The following is a 27,604-nucleotide window of genomic DNA, read 5'->3' on the forward strand; positions in this document are numbered from 1 at the left end:
TTTGATGGCATCAAGTTTCCCAGGTAACAACACATACACTCTATGACCAAAAGTACCTGGACACCCCTTAGGCTGGGGCTGTTCTTCACGGTTTGGGCTCGGCCCCTTAGTTCCAGTGAAGGCAATTCTTAATGCTACGGCATACAATCATATTCAAGACAATTATGTGCTTCCCCAACAGTTTGGGGAAGCCCCTTTCCTATTTCAGTATGACAATGCCTCCAGACACGCAGCAAAGTCCATATAAAAATGGTTTTGATGAGAACGGTGTGGAGAAACTTGACTGGCCTGCATAGAGCCCTAATCTCAAACCCATCCAACACCTTTGGGATCAACTGGAAAGCCAACTGCAAGCCAGGCCATGCTGCTTGCGCAAATTGTTAGTTTTATCGGCCGATACCGATCGTGGGACGATATATCGGTGTGTCCCTAGTCTCAACATCAGGTGGAAAAAACAATTTTGGCACACAAAAAATTTAACAGCTGAACCCCAAGTGCGGTCATAGCACACACTGCAGGGATGACTGAGTGGAGTGAGAATCTTAATCAATATTAGACCCCAGGTAGGCAAGTTACCCCGCGCAGAGCTGGGGAGGCAGGCAGGCTTCAAAAAATTCAAAGAAAGGGCAGTGCAGGCTAAAGTTAGAGCTGATTTTGCGCACTATAAGACTAGGAGCACCCTTGAAGATTTTAAAACGGTTTTGTGCTACCAAGCAGCAATGTGCTCTGTATTGGGTGTCAAATTAATATTTGCAGATGCCTTCAAGTAGTGTTTCATTTAAAGGCTTTTCTGTTTTTCTTGTTTACGTCTTGTTTTTTTTGTTTTATTGTTTTTTTATTATTATTATTTTTTTAGATTTGTACATTTTTCTTGGATGGGTTTTGTGTGTCGTGCCCCACATAAAAAAGGGAGTTGTTAAAATTTGACAATCTCAAATTCTCCAACAACCTTTCCCGTTATCTGCAAAAAGAGGCAAAAAGAAATAGCTCCAAAATGTCTTCCATCAACTGGTCATTTGTTTAATGGACCCGGTTTCTATTGGTTCTGCTTTTGGGTAGGGATCTCTGTGGGTCCTATGTGAGCCCATCCCCTAGTAATGATTAACAGCTTGAAGCTGGCGAGACCTGCTTTGGCTTTGCATGATTGGCTGCTGGATTGGCCACCATTAACACAGAAAATGAATTCATCCTGTGAGATGTACACACATCCACACACTTGTTGCAGGGCTGCATTTAGGTTTTTCACACTTGCAGGAGCATAACTGTATTGCCCTCTATCCCTCTTAATTTGGGTTTGTGTGCACTGAAATCAACATAATCCACATGTCTATTTATTTATTTATTTATTTATTTATTTATTTATTTCGTGTCTTCCAGGGTAAATGCAGCTATCAGAAGACCCAGATACATTTCATATACAAGTTCAATAAGCAATGACCTAGTGAATAAAAGAAAACTGCAAAGCGGAATTATAAACGCAATGATTTGTTTAGTACAATTCCACACTTCGTAAAGACGATTGCGTTTATGTGGTTCCCCAAACCATAGTCAAGCCGTTGCAAGGCTGTGCCTGCGTGCAGTGCATTTTGCTGTATTGCCCTGGGCAGCGCGTGGCAGAACCTCTTGAAAATCCTTTGCGTGCTATGGGCGCGGGTCCTCCTGCTGTTTTACACTGGAGCATAGGAGCCACCTGCTGGGAGCTGCGGCTCTTCCTGCTACTGCTGGAGGCTGGGCTGAGCAGCGTCTAAGTAGGTGTTGGTAGATTTATTGACTTTGAAAGGTATAATTCAATTTTGAGAATTTGAATCGAACTTCACAAATGAACAGACCGATTCTTTGCGCGAGATCTACGCAGATCAACTGGCCCGCCCACATACTCGTTAGTCCGTGCAACAGTGATAGCCTGCAAATAGCCAACAGGTTTTCAAGAAAAAAAGGACGGTGGGAGTGGGGGGGTTTGAGGCGAGAGGGTCAATTGCCGATGACCGCTCAAAAAGAAAAGTTTAGATTCGCCCCTCCTCCCTCCAGCTTAAATTTGTTCACTTGTAGCCAACAAATATGTAAACGAACGCCTGACACACATCAAAATGTAAATCGAATTAACTCTGTAGACAATACACAAAATAACACACCGCGTTTTCTTATTAAGCGTTTTTTTTGTTGTTGTCTAAAGACAGATATGGCTAGAAATTTTACGTCGCGGCCCACGCTCCTGTGGCACACGGGAATGTATCGTGAATCTATAGCCTAATGAACGTACAGAGTCATTGCAAGTCGCGTTTTGCTGTTCCTAGTCTCACGGTTAATTAGCTTTCTGTTCAATTTCAATGACCCCATTCGGATAGGCTAGTTCATAGGCTGCGTTCCAAGGCATTCCGAATTTACAAGTAGAACCTGAACATAACGACATATTGCAATATTCCCTATGTTGTGGGAATAGGTCGGGAAACAAAAAGAAAAAAAGAAAAAAAAAAGAATTGAGTAACAAATTTAAGAACGCATAACATTTTGTTTACTGCACACCAATATTAATCACACAATACAATTAACTTTAGAAAATGTGCGAGGAAAAAATGTTATAGGCTTAAATTCGTTAATGTAGCCCAAGCACCAGACGACATATGAATGTTATAATGACACACAAATGTATCTTTTGAAAAGTAAACGGACTATTTATACAAACTTTAAAGCTATTAGCCAACGCATATACACAATGCTCGTATTTCGTAGGGACATATGCAAGATGCAGCATTGTAGGCTATTGCCAGAAAACATTTTCAAACAAGTGCACTACATTTTCATGCATTTAATTTAGATAATTTCTCTTATAAACCATAATAAAATGTTGTTTAAGATGGGAAATGCTAAACATGCCTATTAATTTAGATTTTATATATTTAAAAATCATTCTCTAATTGTTGAATAGGCTACTGCGTTACTATGGACATGGCAATTCAATAAAAAAGCCAATTCCAAGTATTCGTCCCTAAAATGCGAAAGTTAGGCCTAATACACATTTCATAAAAAATTAAGTGAATCACTAGGCCTACATATATTTTGAGCGCCATTTAATTCGACAATAAGTGCATATTTGATACTGAGAGAAGTAAATTGAGATAGATGTCGACAATTAACATTCAGAAGCCTATTTATGCAAAACGGACCACCATAAGTCTTATAAAACATCTCTCGAGAATAAATGGCTACTACCCACTGAGATAATGTTTAACATGAATGAACGAATAAATGTTCTACGTTCAGCCATGGGAATGAGCAACGGAAATTACAGCCAAAACTAAAATGGTGAAACATGCAGTGCAAACTGCTGGAGGGCATTATAATATTTTGAGAAAAATAATTGATTTATACCGGTATCGTTGAAATGAATAGGCTACACGACATTACATAAAGCGTGGGCTCTCGAAGCTAATATTATGCTTTTTCTTTTCTGCAATAGACTGCTGTGAAATTACTGCAGCACTACGGTGAGTCCAGTTCAGTGCGAACGACGGACGTCATCCTGTTGTTCATTCTAAGAGAATCCCCTTCGCAGGTTGTATATAGGCTAGTTCCAGATGTCATAGCAAACGAGCAGCTTCAGTTGCCGGCAGTTCCGTACACGCCTGTGTTGTGTGCCATGCTGACACAGAATTAGGTTCTCCGAACTCTGTTTCAAGCTTGCTCTAAAATGTTCACGAACGTCTCCAGACAGACGCAGTCGACCATGATCACATTTAGCCTACTACTCGTCAACTGTTTTTCTTTTAACTCGCGAAAAGTCTTACTGAACTCGATCGGAGACCACAGAAGAATACTGATATGAAAATAAATAGGCAAAGAAAAAAAAAAAGAATGAAAAAGACAAAAAATAGACAACGACTTTCCTAATTTTTCCCATCTTAAATGAACGGAAATGTGTAGTAACAAATGCTATGACAAAATAGCATGCAATTATTAATCTTTTAAATTTTCATACATTTATAGCGCTACCAATTCTTTAATCGCCAGTATCGTTGCCGAATTCAGTGAAAACAGGCTGTAGCCTACAATACTGGAATAACATTTTCTCCACTCGCGAAAAAGCCTACAAACATAACGATTAAATATGTATGTTCACGGAGACAACCAATAATGTATTACAACGGCCTTATTAAACTGTTCATATTTCTGACCCTGGCAGAGTGCAGCAATAAACCCAACAAAGTAAAATAAAACAGTTCACGGTGGACTGAGAAGCTAAGTGTGAAATCAGCGATATCACATGGGCCTGTAAGAATAGCCTACTCCAGCCTGAGATAGTTTAATTTAGCCTAGTTTACGTGTTTATCTGACTCGTCAACACATCACAACTGACCACCCTCCTAAGACCCGGCAATTCATTTTTCCCCACTAAAGGGGACATGAGTCTCTGGTGCTAATCTGAAGAACCATAACCCGCTATACTGAAACCTAAAGTACAAGGTACATTCACTAAATATAAGATACATTTCTAAAAATATTTTCACTGCGACGTGTTTTTATCATCCATGACAATTGCATTATGTACACTTTTTTCTTCCTGGTCTCAAGAGGATATTCATTGCTACCTTTTTGTGTAATTAATATCTATGTCGGCATGTGGTTCCCCTTTTAATTAAAATTATTTCTATCAAACTTTTTCTATAAATAAAAAACACGCGCTGCTCATACCCACAGCAGGCTGCATCCTATACCCAAACAACATATCCCAGTGCGCAAAAGCCCGAAAGTAGATGTCTAGAAGGGAATAAATCTAGGCTGAGAGAAATTTTGACATAAACGGACTAGGTTAGCTCCGATATAGCTCAGGTTTTACACTGATATAGCCTGGCTATGTCACAGTCGACTAGAAAACTTTCACTTTTAAACAAAATGTAACCGGGTTTTCAGACGTTCAGGTGAACTAACCTGAACTAACCTAGTCCAATCATGTCAAAACATCTCTCAACCTAGATATCCATCCCTTTAGACGTATAGATTCAGGCTTTTGGTCCCTGAGATGTAATCTACTTAAGCAGTGTAACTGGACGAAGTATAAAACCCATGAACTGGACCCCGTTGCTTACCCACCCATCACTCTCACGGTCATAAAAGCGCTCGAAAGAGACTGCATTACTCAAATTTTATTGAAGTAGACCGGTTTTGACGAAAACGAAGGTGACGTTGTACGAATATGAATTGTGTTTCCTAGGTGCACTTACAACTGATATTAATGGTAATTTTAAAATGCACCCAGAGACCGTTGAGTTCAAATGAATATGTAAATTAAAATACCTCCGAAAAGCGATACATATTAATACATGTTTCATTAGATTTTGTTAAAGAAAAGTGGTAAAAAGCTGTACGTAATTGAACTACATATACATCAGATTCCGCATTAGGCAACGCTTTCACTTGGTAAAACGCAATGTCCACTGAAACGGAACTTCTCTCAGAAAGTGTAGGAATAAATTAAATCACTGAACCATGCTGTTCATTAAACATTTTCCACTACCTTGAACTCACATCTCATGTTTTATATTAGAGGATAAAACATAAGAGATGTGCTTAAACATGACTTGTACAAACAAGGCAGCGCTTATTTTTCACCCTGTATGCTATTTCATGTAGGTCAAGCGAATAAGTCTGAGATAATAAAAAGAACATATTCCCATAAAACGCGAAATGACTAAACATGGATATTTATTCCTGCACAATTGTTGCTAGTGTGACGCACAAAATGTGACGCAATACCATTCCCAATCCCTTTTCTTGAAATCGAGCAGCGCATTTCATAGGCGATCATTTGGCAACCCATCTAATGCGATTTCGAAAAGAACAAACTCCAGCTCACATTTGTCTAACCACATATGCCACATAGCCGTAAAAGCATAGGCGATCTAAAAAATGCAATTGCTTTATGTTGTTGTGGTAATCAAGAGAAGACATCTATCAGCGATCAAATGCGATTTCTCTATTGGATACAGAATTAAGACTCCCCGCAATTACATTACATTACTCTTACTACTGCACAATTCATTTCTTCACCCCATGAGTTCATACCTCTCCCTAAAAGTCCCATGCATCTCTTGGAGCGGACTACTATATCCTCCACATACCCAAGCACCCAGGTAAAGCATATTATATCAGAGAAATTAAGGCTTTTCCACATAAACACAAAGATTCAGCCCCCTTCTCTGTATGTGGAGACTGAAATCTGCCTGGCATAAAGTCAAGCTTGGGCAAAATTTAACTGCACTGAAACAGATGAAGCACACCCATATAGTTATCCTCACTCTAGGAGCAGACAGGATGAGACACAACTCCTGTTGCTTTATTACATTGCCAGTGAATCTGAACACTGGCAAAGGGGGCTGGGGAGGGGTGGGGTGGGGTGAAGTGATTTGACTGGTTGCAAAATGCTAGTGATATGCAAGCACCAATACCGGCAAATTATGGTGCCTTGTCCTGCATAATGCATTTACTTAAATTGCAGACTTACCCCAGGGTGAGTTACACATTTTACCCTTAAAGGTCTATACTTACAGAAGCAGTTCAGATTCAGTACCTTTTTCTCCCAAGGGTGCAGTGATACTGGTACTCTGCATGGGGATTGGACCTGGACGTTAGGGTTATATGCCATCACCTCAGCCATTATTCCACATAGCTGAGAATGGGCTTGCTTTTGTCTGGAAAAGTCTTTAACTGCTGTTCTTTGTTTTTGATTATTAATATATTTATTTAATAGTGCAGACCTCATCATTTGTGTTTTTATTTCAAGTTAACAAGTAAATCTAAAAAGAGTGTTGATTATTATTGGGTTTTTTTTGGGGGGGGGGGTGGTGGTAGGAGAGTTTCCTCTTTTGCACTTGTCTTTAAATTATAATCAGACTACACCTCTTGAACAGTCAAAAGAACTGTCAGCCTCATTACAAGTTAATGGTAAATTCTAAAACATTTATCACTGGCAGTTATTGTTCAGGAACAATTCATCAGATATGCTCATTATGAACTGTACAGTTTACATAGCTAACTGAACAACTATGTGGAAAATGTGTTCTTGCAATACTGATAACCAGTCATGTGCATTTCTTCCTCCCCAGAATGTTTTGAATGCCATTTGTATAGTGCAAATCCTTACACAATATCAAAAAATTGTTTTGGTACACCGAGTGGTTCAGTTAGTAAAAGCACTTTTCACAGATTTAATTCGAAGTCTACAGCCCAAATAGTAATTCAAGTATGCTAGCTATGTCATTAGCCAATACCGAATGGGATTTTATAACAATGGGATCCAGCCGGCTTCATCTTGCTGGGGTTGGGCGGGCTTGAGTTGTTTAAACTTTGCTAGGACCCTACAAGTTATCATCAGTAATCTCTAATGTAGTACACAATGCAACTTAAGCCTCTTTTCCACTGTAGGGCCGAACGGTTCTGAGCACGGAGAGGAAAGATTCCAATGGTGTTTCCACCTGGAAACGGTGTGGCACGGAACGCTTACAAACTGTGCCCAGCACGGTTTTCTCGGCGCGGTTAGACAACCATACTCAGTTTAGCAGAACTGTTCGGGTGGGAAGGGCTTAATGCTTAATGACGTAGGTATTCACTGATTGGTTTTACATTTATGTCAGTTTTGTGACTGGGTGCTGATCCACTGCGTCACTTGCTGTAGTCACTAGTTTTTCTTGATACTTCCTAGTCCTGGATTTAGCAGCGCGACAGATGGAAACAGAAACGGTAACCGTTCCCACGAGTCCTGAGCAGTGCGGAACGGCACGGAGCGCCCCAGAACCGTTCGGCCCTACAGTGGAAAAGAGGCTTTGTGTAGAAAACACTAATTTTAAAATCAGGACGAAAGTTAGTAATACCTTTTAATATCAGGACCCAAATTAGAAATACTTTTAAAATATCGGGACCAAAATTATAACTTTGGTACGTTTCAGGGACTCATCAAAGCATAGCCTAGTAGACTACAGGCTCATTCTGGGACCCACCGCATACACACCTGTGACTCATTTGGGGCCCTGACCCATAGTTGAAGAAACACTGAAAATAAGTACAGGTGCCCAGCTTGAGTATACCAGAGAAGTTCACACACTTCAGCTGCAATGCTCCCTGTATGGGTGTCATTGACATAGCAGTGATGTAAAGGGACAGTTCAACTGATTCCAAAATGTAAGTGAAAAAAAAAAAAAAAACTATTTGTTTCACAAGAAACAGAACACCTCAAGAGATAATTTTGGAACACAGAACACCCCAAAAGATCATTTGGAACACAGCACACTCCAAGAGATAATTCTGGAACACAGAACACTCCAAGAGATCATTTTCAAACACAGAAGGCTCCAAGAGATAATTTTGGAACACAGAACATTCCAAGAGATCATTCTGAAATGCAGAACACTCCAAAAGATAATTCTGGAACTCAGAACATTCCAAGAGATCATTCTGGAACACAGAATACAAGAGATCATTTTGTTGCTGACCAGAGATGTGAGGAGAAGTGAGGATGTAGCTCCACAGCAATGCAGGAAGAGTGCTTTCTCACCTGGTAGAGTGAACTGGCAATTAACCCCCCCACGCCCACCCCACCCACCTCAAATTTGCATTATTTTCCCCAATTTGCAAAACCAAATTGTGTGTGTAATCCTGGTCAAATCACCGGAAACATTCTATGCTGATTTTTAAAGGCTCCCACCAGCGAACACGTCCTCCGAAACATATACTGGCAGGAACGGCTTCTTTTCATGCCTGCAGTTGACCAGCCGGGCTGGGAAGCCATTTGTCTTGGTGGGCTGGCCACTCTGCTCAGCTGGTGGAGGCAGACTGCAGGTATATGATCAATGAGAGGATTGGCTATTGCATGATGGGGGGGTTGAGGTTGGGGTTGGGGGTTACCTTGCTGATTGAAACCATGCCAGCAGGGCCAGTAATATAAGTTCCTTGGGATATTTTGGCACTGGCAGATTAAAAATACAATTCTAGGCCACAGGGAGAAGCATTGCATCAGAAACCAGTGCTCCAGCTGGATGAGACACCAGAGAGCCATCAGGCTAGTATATTTTTGCCAGTGTGAAAGGACCTTAAAATGTAAGCAAACATATACTGGTTTATTGATACTGTTCTTGTTTAGAAAATGTAAGTGCTTTATAAACCTGCCAGGTGAAATTCCAGGTGACTTCTCTAACTCTACACTCTCCACCTGGACTGGTCAGGTATCAGAAGACCCCTGAAGTTCAGAGCTGGCCTTTCAAAATGCTTAGATAGTTGGGTTAAAGGTATTTTGAAAAGCATCACATTTTTAAAACCAATCTTTCACCGTTAAAAAAAATAGATATTTTCATGGCTTCTTTTTGTTAATTTAAAAATACTTGTTACTTGCAATTCCACTGTTTTGTTTTTGGGGGGGGGGGGTAGGACAGTTTCCTCTTTTGCGCTGTTACATATGATTACCTTTTTTAAATAAACTGTATACTTTATAAGCAAACCGTTCTTACAAGTTTTCAAGATTACTCAAGGACTAAACGAAAAAGAAGAATCACTTGTATTTAGTATTTCCTTCTGGTACGAAGGGAGCCGCAGCCTTGTTCTTACCAGCAAATCTCAGCAGGAGTACAACACGGTATACCAGTCATTTGAGTGCCCTCGCTGCAGAGATGATCTCTCTACTACCTATTTTGTTATCTTACGAAAGATTATTGACAATGTAAATTTATTGTTGTATTTCTGAGGAAAATAAGAGTTTTGTTATTCGTTACCAAACAGACACTACATGTACACATTTTCTACACAAAAAGACGCTAACTTCTTGTCCTATTATTGACACAACACTGTAGTCCGTGATGATCACAGGAAAGCAGTTCAATGAAAAATGAGCATGCTAGATTTTGATCTAAATTAAACCTTTAAAAATTGTTACAGGGATACAGCACCATAGGTCAGAATACCCCCAAACTGACAATATACTAATATATTATATTCCTGATACAATACTGCACTTTTGTACTTCGCTTTGGATAGAAGCGTCTGCTAAATAAATGTAATGAAATATTGCAAATATATATAACCTTTCATCGTTTTAGCGAGACCAATCTGCAAAGGCTATTTTAAAGCCCAGGAGCAAACTTAGTAGTTCCAAAAAGAACCTCCTTCTGGAGGCGATAAATACATAGGTCATATTCTATATCAAACCATTTGCACACAGTTCTATAAATAATATACACAACATAATTTGACATAACATCTGAAAGGGTTCAAACTTAGCTGCAAATATAAAGAACCCTTTCTTTTTGAGAATGATGCCCAAAAGCAGGACCATTTGCATTTATTCCACGTTTTTTTTTTTTTTTAATGCCCATTACATTACAAAATTGTCCCCATAGATAGAAAGATAACTATTTGAGGTTGGGTAATGACTGTATGACTCAGTTTGGATAACATAAGGAATCTCTGTTTGCCTGTCACTTCAGGACTTGTTCAAATTTTATATAAAACTAGAAATACTGAACAGAAATACCCTGTTCAGTATTTCTAGTTTTCACCTCTTTCACACAGCCAAGAGAAATACAGCAACATTTTTACTTTTCATAAAATAGCACAGTAAACCAAAATGACTTTACATTCACCTTTGACAAACTCAAATACTGATCTGATAAATTCAGGTGAGATGTCATACTGACAACACATACTGACACTAGGGGTGTCAATGCTAGCTTAGATAGCACATACCCTCTAAAAAACCAGTTTATTTTATACACAATGTCTAAAATGTGAAAATAATTAACTTTGATGTTGTACACATCACTTCATTTTTTCAGACTGAAAAAATGTTTGTTTTTTCGTGAAAGTGTTAAATATTGATTCTTTGTGTCGAGAAATAAAGAGACATAGCTGCGTTGCTGCTCACCTTATATTAATTAAAATAAAACAATGAAATAAATACAGCACAGGAAAATTAAATATTGAACAGTTAGATTGCACCAATGGCTTCCTGCCATTAACCACAGCCCATCCTTTCAGGTACTGCACTGAAAGAAAAATACTTGGAGGAATAAACTGTTGTATTTAAATATAAAATACAAGTAAAGATATCAAAAATGTGACAATGGGCACGCTTTGTCCACTGCATAACAGGGTACGCCCTAATGTTTTCTTTTTGTTCAAATAACTTTTGAGATTTTGCATTGAGTTCTTAAAAAGGTCTTTATATTTCACCTTTTGAAAAAGAAGGCATCACTGTCATTACTTCTGATTTCTGTCTCAGAGAATAAGATGCACAGACCTTAGCAATGATGTGCAAACACTTACAACCTTGCTGAATGCCATGTCAGTCATCCAGCAGGCAGTTAATGCCCTTTGGCCATTAAATATCAACTTTAAAAAAGAGCCCTGATTTATTACTACATCCATTGCATTTCCCATAGAACAAACATTTCTAGAGCCCAAGGAAAACACCTATCATTTCAGACTTCTTTGAAAGAGGAACTGCAGCTACAATTACATCTTGTCAAAAATGTTTTTTCCCCTACTTTGTAAGTTTTTTTTACATTTAGAAAAATGTATGAAATTATATCAGATTTTCCACTTATTTTAAATCACTTTACACCACACTAACACATTCACATATATGAACCTATATCAGTTTGTACTAAATATCTTGTGCAAACCTTACATTCTGTATCTAGACACCAACTGAAATATAGAAAACATCATCAATTAAAAAAGAAAGGATATGCAAAGGAATGCTTTTCCTCAAAAATATAGTACGTTTCACAAAATGTGTTAACTTAAACCACAGAGAAGGGGTTGACGTTAGAAATGGCTGAAATCAAATCATGCCTTCAGCAAAATAAGGGATAGCAGAATAAATCAAGCATATTTTCATCCTATTCTGTCATTTTATTTTTATGAAAAACAATTGTTTTGCATTGTTTTCTTCATCAAATCATGCCTCCCAGGAAAAACATTAAGCATCTTGAATAACCAATTTTATTCTGCATAAGAAAATAAAAGAGGAACATTCAGACTTATTTTTGGTTTATTTAAAAAGGATTGCTTTTATCACAGTTAAAGGTGAGGCTAGAGGTATTTTATGAATTCACGCATTTAAAAAGTATGGTCTTGTGTCTGGCGCAATTTTGGGACAGATATGGAAAATTACACTCGTCAGTGTCACTGTTAATTAATATCTTAAAACGGGATGCTATTCCTAAATGTTGTTCACGAGCATCAGGCCATTAACTGCAATACAGCAAAGATCGCATACGGTATAAAGGGTTGTATTATAGGAAATAGGCTATACATGACTATACGGTAGCATATTTTGAATAAATGAAGTATTTGGGCCCAGAGCACTTTTAGCGCTGCATATGAGAGTGTATGAACGGCATATGCATACCGTAGGCTACCTAGGCTACTTAGCTACTTGTTTTACTCACACGAAAAAAAATGATAGGCTACTTAACCTAAATAATAAATGTGCAACACCATGTTTACGTTTTTTTCATATTTAAACTTTCAATATAAAATTAAAACGATTTAATTTCGGTGCAGGACTTGTTAAATAGGCTAGTGCCTGCAGGCTACATCAAAAGATTTCCTCACAAAAAAAGGCTGTTCCGCAGAAACATTAATGCAACACTTTAGACCACTTTTTAAAAAATTATCTTGTATATTTTAATGGACTATTGAACAAAAATACCATTACAAAGTAGCATTGTGATGACAGCATTGTATTATAAGAATGTGAGCATGAATGCGTAACCCAGTTATGCCACGACTCCGCGTTCACAACCAATTCTGAAGCAGTAGGCTGTCATTAGGCTACGTCATTACGATGAAATCCACTAGTCTTAAACTGATACGCAATGAAAGTAGCCTACACATAATTATTGTACCGGTAACTTGTTGAGTAAAACTACAAGAATATGTGGTCAAAACGAAAAGGAGGGGAAAACAGCGGTCAACAAACAAGCTCCTCTTGTAAGAAAACGTGCCCGACAGCAAATGTGTCAGTTAACGTAAACAGCGCTGCGGGTCAAACAAGCGACTGTGGCAAGCAGAACGACGAGCCACAGCCAAACAACCGCGGCCAGTGTGTGGTAATTGTGGCATGTGCCTTAACCTGCAATCTATGTGATGGTTAAGTCAAGTTGTAGTTAATGACACAAAACACCCACTAGTTTCTCTAACGGACTTACAACACTGCTTTGCAAAATTCAGAAATTCTTCGAAAAATTACAACGAATGGAATCTCATTGTCACCACTGTCACAACAATCTTAAAAAGAAATGTTTAGATTTCAGATCGGCTAGTAATTGACACAGCGGAGATTATTAAATAAACGCATTTAAAATAGATATATAGTATATAGGCCTATCACATGATTAAAATAAGGAAATTAGTCTGATTTGATGTTTAGACAAAGAAAACATGAGGTAAATTGACAAAATTCCACACACACACACACACACACACACACACATATACATACAGGTGTGAACAGAACAACAGAACAGTTAGGTCTGTAGGCACCATTGCTTGTTCCCATGTGCGTGACCCCCCACCCCCCAACCATGACTTTGAAATCCCCCCACTCCCATAAGCTGGGAACCACCACATCATCACAAATATGTAATTCAAGACCTGAATTCATATTAATAATACATAAAGTTTCATTTTGGGAAAAGTTATGAAAGTAGACCTCCTTTAAACACAGCTTCATGTACACACGCACAAACAACGTTTTTTTTTTTAATCAATTAATATAATTCTTCATTTTAACTAGGCTAATTCCAAAGAAAAAATATGGAAAACATTACACAGTAAAAACCTGAATCCTATCATATAAACTGAGGAAAAGGAAGTGGAAAGTATCAAATATTTAAAAAAAGAATCATTGCTTTTCAAAGAGGTAGGAGAACAATCAACCTATTGGCACAATGTTCCTTAAATCTTAAAAAAAATAAATAAATAAATAAATAAATAAAAAAATTAAATAAATAAATAAAATGAAAATAATCAAATGACACATGATTACAAAAAAGCCACTAATTAAAAACCTTCTGGGGAGGAAGACTGTCCTAAAAGGGAGCATATCTATTTCGCTCCCAGAAATGGCTGACATGGTCCTAGGTTTTATTTTAAAATTTTAATCTATTGAAACAGGAAGTAGGCGATTAAAAATTCAACAGGTATTGTATCAGTTTTCTAACCTGGGTCTCCGAAAGGTTGAGTTGTCTCGCCAGTTCTGTGCGTTCCCGTCCAACCACGTACTGACACCGCTGGAACTCCAGCTCAAGACGGTACAGCTGCTCCGCAGTAAAAGAGGTACGTGTACGTTTTGGTCGGTCGAGGTCAAGACCCTTTGGCAGAACGATCTCCCGGATTGTCCCCTTGGCATCTGAAAATAAGTTGAAAATAGACTACAAATTTTAAATGTCCAAAGAACCACACGATATGCCTACAGTATCATAAAATGAGCACGGATACAGAAAACAATAACAATATTAGGCTGTCGTAATTAAATAGCCCCACGGGATTGGTATAATTATATTTTTGTGTTATGTGTAATTATGGAATTATGACTATCAATCCGTCTACGGTAGCTTTTAAAAACAGAGAGGGGAAGTAAATATGTGTAACACATTTCAATTAAATGAAACTTTATTGAATGCAACGGTAACCCACGCAGCAGGGCACCACACTGGGTTTAAATGGATGCCGTACAGAAATAATTTCACAAACACACACAAGGGCAACAACAACAACGAAACAAAAACAACAAATAAATACATACGGTGGCCTCAACAGTTGCACCGGATTGCTTTACGCTGTCATGGCGCACAAGTTTCTCATGAAGGACGTCAGTACGAAGGACGAAACGCATGATCATTCAACCATCCCTTGTTTGAAACAAATCAAATGCCCTTCCGTTTTGTCTTAACTAAACATTTCATCATTTCTCACTCATATCTAACCAAGATACAACAATCCAAAATAGCATGTTTACAATAAAACGATAGCTCTCGAATTACGTGAAGTAACTGCACATGGTAATAAATGAATAATAGAACATTTGCTGTTCCAAAAGATCGCTTTTTAAGGTTCATTATCAAATTATGCAGTCAACAGAAAGCGCGTAAAATACTATGATTAGCGATTTACGTAAGAGCATAAAGTAGGCCACAAAAAGGGAAAGAATATAATAAACTCAGCGTCGTATTTAATAACATCATCATTAAACAATGCTGTTACTTCCCGCAGTTCACAAAAGACTAAACGGTATAATGGGCATAGGCTACTGGCATTTTTAGGTGTTGCATGGGTCCTCTCCCTAATGAACGGAACTACAGGCTGTTACTTCGGAAGATTATATCGCATGGGAAGCGACGAACTCACACTTTTCACAGCTCGCACAGTAAAAAGAACCTGAAAAACGTTCTCAGAAGGGAACATATTTTTGAAATTTGTAAAAATTAAAGAGTAGGCTATTCCTCACAAAAAGGCAGTCCAACATGCTTGCTTGCCTTAAGAATGAATGGAAAATTTGGCCAGCATCAGTTAAATATCCATTACAGTTCAATTAAACAAATCGAAGGAGCGTAGCCCACTAGTGTTAATTTTAATGAATCTGCGTTCAAACTTTACTTTTTGTTCTCAAAAGTAATGCGAAAGAATGCTAGCAACATACAGCACCATGTTGATAGCAATAAAATATGGTTTTATACCTCAGTATAATTTTCACAATTATTAGACTCACTTAGATGAAGTAGGCTAAATGTAAAATACATATATTTGCATTGCTTAATAACTGAAATGATATTTATAAATATTTCGAGGTATGGTATCATATTATTATAACCAAAGCAGTTTAATAATATAATGGTAATTTAAAAATTCATAGGAGAGGTCAAAAGTAATATATAGAAATGTATCATCGTGTAAAATACACGCTCATATTTTATTACCAGGGGCAATAATAAACTGTACGATATAACACGCACCATGAAAATAAACGCATACTCAAGCAGATCGTCCAAAGGCACTCATACAAAGCAACCATTTCTCCAAAGGAATTGGCGTTTAATTGTCAAGAAGCGCATCTACCTCACAATATACAAACAGGAGAACTGAACCGGCTGCGGGCCTTGGAATCAGGCTGTCCCATATCGGTTGGAACACCGCTGTTGTACGGTGAGTACAGTATTTATCAGGAATTTCCTACCTAAATGCCTTATGCAGTTGTTTAAATGAATAAAATATACAACTAATTAGGTTGCAAGAGGTGAAGGCATCTGCTGAAAATGACTAATTTAATGCACATTTCATTGCAAATTTTGCTGTGACCAAACAACCATATAATTAAAATATATAATTGCTGCCTAAACATTTATAAAAGCTAGCATTTTGAAGTGGGATGTCGCACAAGGATCTCTTAGGCACAAGAATAACGTTATTTTAAATTGAATATGCTATCGCTTTTGAATCAAATAATAATAATATTTTAAACAATGGTAATTCTTACAATTCTTTATCAAGTTATATTTTTCAGCCCATTCTGCCATTGGTTCACTGTAATATACTAAGGTGTGGGCCCACTAGTTGAACTGTATAATTTGTTGGTTGGTTTTTGTAATCATCTGTGTGCACGTGTCTCACAGTATCATCAAATTCCAGCTTTTGTGGCAACCACAACAGGATGTTTTTCAGGCTTGATGGTAATTCTAACAGCAAATATTAACCTTTTTTGGGGGGATGGGTATAACATCAATCGATTTTAAATGTTAAAGTCTGGGTAGAGAGCAAGACATTTTATGAGACTTTTTTGGGGTGCTTCATATAAAATCAGTTTGACCACTAGATAGACTTGCTGACCTTTGCATGACCCCGAGTTCTCACGAGGTATCCAGCGCATTCAATCCTCAGCTTTAAAACCAAATAGTGACGCTGAGGATTGCGTGGCTAAGCTACTAGTCCTGAGCAACTCTGCCAAAACCGTTCATATCCCCCTCAACACGTCCAATCATCCTTCGTCTACAGACTTGTTCCATCATTGCTACCATTGCTGGGCCTTTATCTCCTCCCCCCACTGTCGGTATTAACCGAATTATATAGGCTGTTGCGAACTTCAGTGTGCAGTGTGCTGACAAGAACTGTGCTGATGTGTAGTTCCCAAATGCACTACTCCCTTGCTGACTTCTCCAAATGAGTGCAGGCCTTGGCGAAATGCCTTGACACAAATTTAAAAACATACTCGAAATAGTACTGCCTCTCTTACCAATATGCACAGAAATATCCCTCGTCCCTGCCCTGGTGTAAGCTTATCAACATTGGAAAACAGTGGTATACTGCTACCTTACTGCCTTTCATTTTAAGAAAATTCTACAAGTAAACAGATTAACTGCTATAAAATTGTAAAAAAAGAAAAAAAAAAGAGAAATCACAACTTTTCCGAAACCACAGCAGAGGATGTGAGTTCTGTGAGGCATTTTAATGCTCCAGGTTATTGGTGAGCCTGAAGGTTGTGGTCTTCCAGCGATTCATGTTTCACTTTGCTATTGCAAGTAAAAAGGATACAGTGTATTTTGTCCAATAAAAACACAATTTCTTCAGTCGTTGAGCAGGACTCCAAAGTGAAAACACTCACCATGTCAGATTTTTTATGGGTGCCAGTAACCAAGGAGTTATACCCTTACACTTTGTTTCAGACCAATTGCCATAAAAGTACTGAATACAAATATCTAACCTAATATATCTCACAGGAGCCTTACACCTGACTTATGGACCACTTTATTTGCTCAGAATAATTACATTAAAAGTACCTCAGGAGTCACACACATCACCTGTGCATGAGTATTAGTTCATACATAACACAGCATAATTGCTATAAAAATTGTAATTACATATTCACTAGCTAAACTACACAATAAAGCACTTATCAACCTGCTATAAAAGCTAGCCACATAAAATTATAAATTCAACTTGTATTCAGTCTGAATGTGTTCACTAAAATATAAGGAACCCTATGCATTTATCTCAAGTTCAACATCAATCGCAGCTTTCTTTAAACAATAAAATTCTAATTAATAAAAAATAACTAAATAGTTTGCAATAGTATGAAAGTAAAAGCCTTGAAGTCCCTCCCATTTATAAACATAGCCATTGCATTTACACTTCTTTAAAAATGTAATTAATTTGAAATTATAGCTGAATTTCCCAATCTATCTGAAATAAGGACTATTGTATATACAATATGTGGGGTGTTCATTTTAAACTCACAATGAGTAACACAAGCTAAATTACGAAGCAAGCAAAGTTCCAGATTATATTACTGTTTACTGTTAAATTAAAGTTACATTTCTTCTACCGTACCTCACAATAAAAAGAGTACCCGTTCCACATAGACAAAAAACACAATACATTTACCAAAATTAAGTACTGGTATTTCTTATAATTTACATAGGTTTTCTTCGTTTAAGACATGCATTTATTTAACAAAACTGGAAAGGGTAATATTTCTGTGTAAGCAAGTTCTCTTTCAGTGTCCACTATTTCCATCGCAGACATAGCCTACGGAACACAGACACGGCTCGTGATACAGGACATTAAGTTTGCCTTCAATATGTGCACGAAAAATGCATATTTGCTGGCTGCATATCGAAAATAATCAACAACAGAAAATCTCTTCGATTTTAATTTGAGTGCTCACTGTTAGTCTACTATTTTATGGAAAAAAAAACATGGGGACATGTATTGAAATAGGCTACTCAAATAGCATATCGAATTATAGCCTACACTGCATTGTTCAACCTGTAAACTCATTGTAGGTAAAACGATATATGCTATTACATCGTTCCATAAAATAGGCTATTCGTTTTCATAAATTTTCAAACTAAAAAATACTCTTTAACCTGGGCCTATATCACTAAACTATATATTAAAACTTTATTAACAGGAAATAATCATTAGTCTATGTTTATTAGAATCCATAGCCTAACTATATCGCGTGTTTACATTAAATAGGCCACGTGAAAAAATAAAATGATTTATGGTTTTTTGCTCACTGTAGCAAGTCGTGACTGTTTTAATTAAAGTTTCGACGAATTGTTTGCACTCACCCCTTACTAGTATTCTTCTGCAGTAGTCGGGGTCCACTCCTAAAAGTTTGTCATGCCCGTCTTCACTGGAAGAGGTCGGAGTGGATGCAGATGTCCCAGGGGTGTCGATGGTGCTCTGCGCTGGAGACCGATTTCCAAGTTCGGTGCGACATTTGTCTTTCGCCCGATCGCGACAGTGAGAGTTGGATCCACAGTGGTGGTTTCTGTCCTCGGCGACAACATCGCCCATACTCGTGGCCTGATCAAACATTGAATGAATATTATGTAATCCTTTTTTGTTCAACGCAAATTTGAATTACGATATTAATTCTTATTTGTGGTCTACAAGAGTATGCAAATAGGTAATCGCCGCACATCCAGTCACAAACCAGCCACAAAGCTCCACGAAGGAACCGAGTATCCTTCCGAGTGCTTCGGCATGATTCTCAATCCGACGCTGAAGCAGCAGGCGTAGATGGAACAGAAGATGGAGGAGGGGGCCCCTTGGACAAGCCGGAGTACCCTCCCCAGTTATAGGACCGCGTTCAACCAAAAATGCACATTGTACATATGCAGTGGCAATGAATTCCAGATCTGTCAGTAAGGCGCACGGGGAGGTGCTTCCCTGATTAGCCACGTATAAAGCAATTGGAAGACGGCGCAACCCGCAGTTAAAATGAAAGGCAACACATCCACGAATAGAAACTTTCTCAAGCCACGGTAGAGGTGGGCTGCAGCCAGTTTTAGCTACCCGCTCAGGACTCCGTTTCAGCAGCGTTCTGATAGGATGTTCATATAGCTATGAATCTGAAGGTCTGCACAGTGTCTTCTCTTTTTGGGATAGGCCTAACGGTAGCTACCCTACACGGTCTCTCAGCGGGGGAAAAAACGAATTGAAAGGGGAATGAAAAAAGAAAAAAAATGTCAGCGTACACAAGACAGTTTAAACGGGGCGGGATGGGATGTCCGGGTGAAATAGCTAATAACAGCCTATTTGTATAGCGTTTAATACTAAAAAATCAATGAAGTAAAAATATTTTAAACTAACAGACTGGAGAACAGTGACATCCACATTCATGTCTCCTCCTCGAAACTAGTAGCACGGTGCATTTTTAAAATGACTGTAAGCAACTACGTAATTTCCTGTCTGAGCAAATACGAAGGTGATTGGTAAACTAGTTCACGTTTAGAAGGGAGTGAACGTATAAAACCGGATGATGAGCGATATCCAGAGGCCGGGAAGCCCGAGTTGTTTATATAAATCAGGAAAAGAATGAACTCCGAGATTTACATGTAACTATGTCGCCGTAAAGGATGAAACCATGATTAAATTGCGATGGTGAAAATAAGCATTTTTTTATGTTCTGTTTTGCGAGCAGATGTCCAAGCTTGTGGATCAGTGAAGTGCGTGCTACGGGGATGCGATACGTTGCGCTGAAAAATCAACTAAATCAAATACGGTAAATATGGTTAATAGGTTAGACTACGGTGACGAACGTATTCATTAAATAATACAGTTCCCTTTGATACCCGCAGTTCTGTAACGATAGATGGTACAGAGCGCGAACGAAAACGATTTGTAAATAGTTGTAACCTAGTTTGCAGAATCGCTTTACACAGACTGTTAGTAGTAGCGTAGCCTAATAATAATAATAATAATAATAATAATAATAATAATAATAATAATAATTAGCCTATATGCGAATAGCTTTCACAAATAGCTATTGTTTATCGGGCAAATTAGTTCATATTTAAAGTAGTCTTGCAGGCCTACTAGAACGTGTTAATGTTCGATACATTGTTAAAAACAAGTGCGTCCTTTCAGTGATAGCCTATTTCAGAAAAGTTGGTTTTGAAAAGGCAGTCTAGGCGCTCTTGTGTTTTGGGGAATTTGTCGAAACGTGGACAATAGCCTCACAAAACGACCCAGTGAAACATTATATAGGAGTAAATATGCATTTAGTTAAGCCAATTTAGCCTCCTACTGAATCAGTCTGTCATGTGTAATCGGTCAGATTTTTTAGAAAGAAAAAAGTTCCCCCAGCGACTATTTTATACACAAGCACAACCGACATTATGGGCATGCCCGTGTGTTTATCAAGAAATTATTTCAGTTTTTCAGACATAGTGGAAAATAAAGAAGACCTCGTAGCCTAATTATAAGTGCAAAACTACAGCCCAGGAGAATACTAGCCTACTACCAAGAACCTCATGAAATTATCTCAATACAATACTGACGACCTTAGTATGCATCTGAAATGCATACACACACAGCTCTAATTTATATTTGGATTTCTATTTGGTGAAATAAGTGTCTTGTCTCTTCAGTATGTGAAGTGCATCTACAGTACTTTTTCTTTCCTGTTTATTAGAAATTACTATTCTTTCTGATTTATGCATATTTTTGGATGATGGGGACAAAGGGGACAGAGGTGGGTGTAGCTTTTCATTGATAATGGTACACTCTTTGCACTATATTGCATAATAATTATGAAAAGCAGTATGTTTTTATACCTGAATGAAAAAGTGAATAGCATGCCTTCACCTTTATTGTCTTCATCTGTAAATTGTATGCTATCAAGGTTATCACATTCCTTGGAGTTCAATTGGGGTGTGTTGTTTAGCTAAATGACTATGCCTTCAGCATTGTTTTTTAAAGCCTTTGTATAAAGTACAATGCATTCATGTTCATATTTGGTGTAAAATGTATGAAGTACAAATTTGTATTTCAGGAAGAATAAAAAGAAGATGCTGTTCAATGTTATTAGATTTATTTGAATAATTGAGTATAGAAGTGCACTGATTGAAAGGTGTTCTGTTGACTGTTGTCTTGTGCAGTGCATTTGCTCTGCACAGATGTACAGAAGTATAATCCTGAAACTACCAGTTACTGAAGCCAGGTTTACTTATTGTGATGCACTGCTGCAGGGCATTGCTCCATAGAGCCTGTCCCTCAGTGCTCATTCAGCTCCCCCTCGCCTACAAGGGACCATCAGAGGAAGGTTCCTGTCTTGGAGGCATATGGCGCTTCTCCATTGATCAGCACGGCACGGTACAGGATGGCAAGCGTTCGTATCCTACCCGTGCCATGTTGCCTGTTGCGCTTCTCCATTACACAACAGACCCGTGAAGATAGGAGGAGTCATAGGAGGAGTAAAGTGGAGTAAAGCATCCTAAATGTGTAATAATTAACTCTTGTATGTATTTCTACACTCTGTACTCTCATATGTTTTCTTGTATGGGGATGGGACAATATGAAAACCATTTTCACCGTCCACCACGTTTTAGCGATGTTCCAACACTCTCGACATCACTGTTGGATGCATCACAAAAACTATTACACTACTAACTAAAGCTAACATTACAGTGTGAAATATCCACATTATATGATACCACTAACCTATTTAAAGACTCTCAATTTCAAAAATAACGTATATAACCAAAATATTTGAGCAGTAATACTTACATAGCAATGATGACATTTTATCTGTGTTCAGTTGATAGAGACAGATACAGTAAATCAATGACAGTTCTATCCACTAATGTTTTGCTCCAGAAAACGAGGTCAGATTGGTCTATCAGCAAACATATGGCTTAGCTATGCCCAGAAGTCCTCAATAATAATAGTATTTTCCAAGAAATTACAAAAAATCTTTGACAACGTTTCGTTCGTCTTCTACTGCTATCACAGAGTGAATACGTAAGTGAATGTGATGATAAGAAAATTTTCGGTTACCCTGACCTATAAAACGCTATTCCAAAAGCAAAATTAGATTAGAAAGCTTAGAAAGCTTATACTCTCACCTAGTGAATAAATGAATTGTCAATCAAGCCAGACTGAACTAAAAAGGGCGACAACGCTGTAAACAACACGTGATATTACGCACAGCTATTTTGGATGGTACCCAGGTGTCACAAACGCGCGTATATTTCACAGATTGTCCAAGACAATATATGACCACTCAGTCTCAAAAGGGACATCTCTACACGTAAAACCAATGGTAAAGTTGTATATTTATTTAGCCCCAGATATTGACTATAGAATTTGCTAGTTAACGTTTCTCTTGCTGTTGTGGTATTTAAAAATGGCGGTTGCTGCCAGTGAACAAACATGAACATGGGATGACATATTTGTGACGATTTCCATTGACCAATCAACGGTCTGTAGTATCGAATTGTAGCACGTATAGTACCTTTAGTACCTACCCCAGAGCAGTAGCCGCTTTTCCACCGCATGGTACCGGCTAAACTTGACTCTGCTTGCTTTTGGTGCGAGGTACTTCGTTTTCCACTGCAGATAGTACCTCCCTCAATGTAGCTGGTTGTCATTAGCGACGCTGCATGAAACGTGTTGCTCTGACCAATCAGTGGTCTGCAGTGTTTTCACGTCACCTTTTGGTATCGCCTCAGCTCGCTTGGAACCTCGACGGAGGTGATACCAAAAAAGTATCAGTTACCAGGTACTCTCCACAACTTTTGCCTGATGGAAAACCAAAAAAGTGCAGTAGAGTAGAGTTGAGCCGGTACCATGCGATGGAAAAGAGGCTTAAAATCGGCACGGGTACTTGCACCCGGCATGGGTCAGTTGGGAGTGGGGAAAGCAAAACAAAGCGGTAGCACGGATTCCGGCACGGCACGGCAAGGTAGTGGAAAAGTGCCAATAGAGTGTACTCGGTCAGCAGAGTAGTGTAGCAATTGGGCTCACCCTGCTCACCCGTCCTCCATCCCTGCCACTAAGGGGTTCTCCCTGCCCAATCCCTCGATCCTCCAGCTGACTACAGGCTAGTTCCTACAGCATTGCTGCAGTCACATTCCCTCTTTTGTCACTGTCTGGAGCACAAGGTTCCCTCTGCATTCTGGGATTGACCCTCTGATGTCTGGACCAGCGCTCATTGAAAGCCTTGAATGTGGAAACCTTACATGTTGTGAAAGTGCTTGGAAAATCCTTGAAGGTGCTCGAAGTTCTGTTGCAATGTATGTTATATTACATTGTTTTTTCAACCTGTACTACAGGATTCCAGTCTGCTGTAAAATCAGTGACCTTCTTGCTAAAAAGGGACAAAGGAGGTATTTTCAGTAAAGAAATGCTTCTGCTTAAGTCCACTGTACTTTTTCTGCAAGCATGGTCCTTCAATACTTCCCAAATTGCCATTAGAGGTAATTGCACAGTGTGAATTTTGCATTAGAAATTCAAGAATCCTACCATGGTAATGGGAATACAAATATAGGTTTTCCGTTGAGTCTGAAGAAGGGAAAGCTATAAACAAGACTACTGGTGACACACCCAGTGAAACCTTTGTCTTATTATTGTATTTTTCTACGAGAACTTCATAGTCTCCCTGCACAACTGTATGTATTCAGAATCCCTGCACACTCACAGGCTGTTTACAGGGAATGTGCACTGAAAGTTTTAAGTTGAGCAGGTAGGCTCCATTCTTACAACTTGTTATACTTCTAGTCACTTGCTGAACTTCATCCAAAGCATGGTACTTTCATTGCTAATCTTCTCAACTTCCATGTGCAATTTGAAGGTTTTGTGGGTAAGCTGCACGGAATAGTCCTGCTGAAGGCTTTGCATCCACAAATTGGGATTGTTCTCTACACTCAGTACAAATAAAACGATTGTTAAAATAACACTATCTTTTAATGTCTTGGATATGCTATAGGTTTAGCTAATTCTGATTATTGCCTTTAGTAAAACACTCAAGAACAGATAAAAAATAAAAAAAACACATTACAATGGGTGTTAATCCCTCCACACTTAAAAAATGTCGCGGAGTGTAAGGTGGTCTAATAGACCTGCACAAAAGAAAAAAAAGGAGAAAACTTGCGTACATGCGCAACTCAGATTTAACCACGTCCTTTGCACACCATTTTCGTATTCACAGATGTTTGATTTCATTCAATATCAAAACGCGTTTGTCAATTAACTAGATTTTTTTTAACCAAGTCACTTAAATACTCCTGCGATTCATGATTTTCATTATCCACAGCACATCTTGCTTTGCCGACCAATAAAGGTCATGGGCCCAGTTTCTCGATAACGACTAATCGTAGCTAGGAGCGTCCCAAATCATTCGGAAAGATGATATCCAAGAAGAATCTTTCAGTGCGTCGGAAAGGGCGTTGCTCCATCCTGTGGTGTTGAAGAGGATGAATAGTCTATATAAAAATAATCGTTAGGGCAACACGTAATTTACTATATGTGCTACACAGACACACACGAAAGATACTGCATTTATATGTCCAATTTGTGGGCATTCAAATTTAATTTCACTAAAGCTATTAATGAATGATGACACACACCAAATATTTGTGATATATCATCATAATGAATGGAACACAAAACGCCCGCTGTTCAATTCGAATAGAGTTTATATGAGTTCAGTCTGGCCATAGTGGATTCATATAGGAGAGAGTCGATAAGGCCTAAATGTTTTGGGATTTTGCTTATTTAGTCAGAAAATACCTAGTGCTATGAAATTTTACTTCAATCAACTTACACATGTCAGTCGTAACTTCCCATTTGAATTAGGTTAATAACTTAATCGAGTCGGATACAATTTAAACCGAAGTACAAGCAGTCCGATGTCACATTCATACGACCTCGGTATAATTATAACAGAGGGGCGGAATAATTGTAACAGTAAATGAAAACGCCATAAAATGCACGTATGGAGGTTTTTTCAGCACATGCTAATGTTAATCACGCCAGCACATTTCCAATGGTAAGGTGAGCCCATATACATCCTCAGATTATGAAGCACGGGGTTTTATTCATGAACAAAGACCGCGCAAACAGTGACCCACAAGCAATTCAGTAACTCAGCGTGAAGTTTGCTGTGGTAACGTCCAACTCGATGACGAAAGCTTTTGTTTCTTAACGCCCAGGTAAGACTTTACAAAGCAAACAGCCAGTTGATCAATCTGGAGCGGGCTTATTTTAAATACATGTGACCAGGTAGCTGTTTCTTTTCAAGTAACCACTTGCAGCATCCAGAAGATGATGCTGTCAACGCAGCCAGCAAATTAGCCGAACATATTTAACATTGAACACTGAACTAACTTAACAAGTAAAACACGTTTGAGTACAATGAGTACACATGAGTGCAATTAATTTTTTTTAACAAACATTAAACACAATTTTAAATGCCTAAAGTTTCCCCAAAAGGACACTACATGTAGATGGTTTTTTAACACCATCTAGTGTCCATAATCTCCAAATCTGAAGCCCACTCCATTACTTCCCTGTGTACCAACCCTCTAGTTTTCTTTTTAGATGGCATTCCGTAAACAAAGAGCAGCAAAAAAGTTCGCTGTTTGTTGTAACAACTTAGAGGCTGCATACTAGTGACAGTCGTTACATTTATACAGGCAGGGACAACATGTTTTTTTTGGTCACCTTTGGTCACAAACAATTCTCGCTTAAACTAACTCTGGAAACCATACTAACTCCATACTAACTATTGAAGGACAGATGGTTGCTTAAAATAATGTATGATTTGATTTATTGTAGCCTAAATAAAAAATTAGCCTTATACGCGTAAATTAATTTCGGAACAGATTTTCATTTACCTGCTGTTTTATTTATTTATTTATTTTATTTTTATCGCACGGTTCTCGAATTGCTCCGTTCTTTTGGCACACGGCAAAGGACCGAATTGCGCGTGTACAAACTTGAAATGGCTTGTGTAGCAGCAGTGTGCAAAAGGTTATTGACCGTGTTACGTTTATGATGCGTTACATTTATACCGACCCTCACCTAAACTATTGAAGAGTTGGTTTAACACTGAACATTTTTTGTTAAAGCACCGATGCCGACCACAGCAAATACGTTTTAATATAGCTATTCAAATTATCAAATGATCACATGAAAATATAACCCGTAGGTATTTAATGATATGCAACTATCAAGTGGCATGAAGTTCATGTCTTGTCACAACTTATTTACCAGGACATTTATTTTTGTAGCAGTTGATTCCATTTTAATTTACCTATCTTTTTAAACAAATACCATGGATTCATTTGTTATACTTATTATTTTAGCTTTTATTTTGAAAGAATGCGTGATCGGATACGCAGCAGTGATAAGTTAAATCAACGGTTCTGTTTCGCGGATATTTCTCAAGTAGGAAATATCTGGGACGTGCTCGAATAGGATTCACCAGTTTGATTGTTTTCACTGTGCTTCATTGCATGTGTTCTGGACCAACCGCAAATGAGAGCCACTTTTTACTTGGTAAATTAAGTTTGAAAGTTTTTGGAAAATACCACCCAAGAAATTTGCATTATACGAGTGGATCTAAAAGACACATAGCCTAAGTTACGCTAAGACATGCTCGTGGGAATCAAGACCCCAGGAGAACAGCGAGAAGTGAAAGAAAAATTCCATTGTTGATCCAGCATGATCAATCTAAGCGGTTTGCTGGGTTTTACCTCTCAAAAGAAACAGACACATACTCTGAGGGAATACTACTGTAGGCTATTGATTTCAAATTGATTTAAATTAA

The 27,604-nt window shown here is 38.2% G+C and overlaps 1 protein-coding gene and 1 long non-coding RNA gene across 3 annotated transcripts in view; one reads left to right on the forward strand and one right to left on the reverse strand.

Moving 5' to 3' along the window:
• Positions 1-20,263, reverse strand: part of vax2 (ventral anterior homeobox 2) — a 36,611-nt gene extending 16,348 nt beyond the window's left edge. Inside the window, exons 1-3 of one of the 2 annotated variants that reach the window (XM_064343773.1) lie at positions 19,470-20,263; positions 19,116-19,353; positions 14,211-14,398 (exon numbers count right to left, since the gene is read on the reverse strand). In XM_064343773.1, coding sequence (XP_064199843.1) covers positions 14,211-14,398; positions 19,116-19,344 — 417 coding nt within the window. In that variant the 5' untranslated portion in view covers positions 19,345-19,353; positions 19,470-20,263. Of the gene's footprint in view, positions 1-14,210; positions 14,399-19,115 lie in introns of both variants that reach the window. The other variant, XM_064343772.1, reaches the window with a different exon arrangement.
• Position 20,264: 1 nt separating this feature from the next.
• Positions 20,265-22,436, forward strand: LOC135259398 (uncharacterized). The gene is made up of 3 exons (XR_010331264.1): positions 20,265-20,387; positions 20,474-20,554; positions 22,023-22,436. It is a non-coding gene; the product is annotated as an uncharacterized LOC135259398 (long non-coding RNA).
• Positions 22,437-27,604: the final 5,168 nt, after the last annotated feature.

This window comes from Anguilla rostrata, chromosome 7, assembly GCF_018555375.3.
Source record: "Anguilla rostrata isolate EN2019 chromosome 7, ASM1855537v3, whole genome shotgun sequence".
NCBI lineage: Eukaryota > Metazoa > Chordata > Actinopteri > Anguilliformes > Anguillidae > Anguilla > Anguilla rostrata.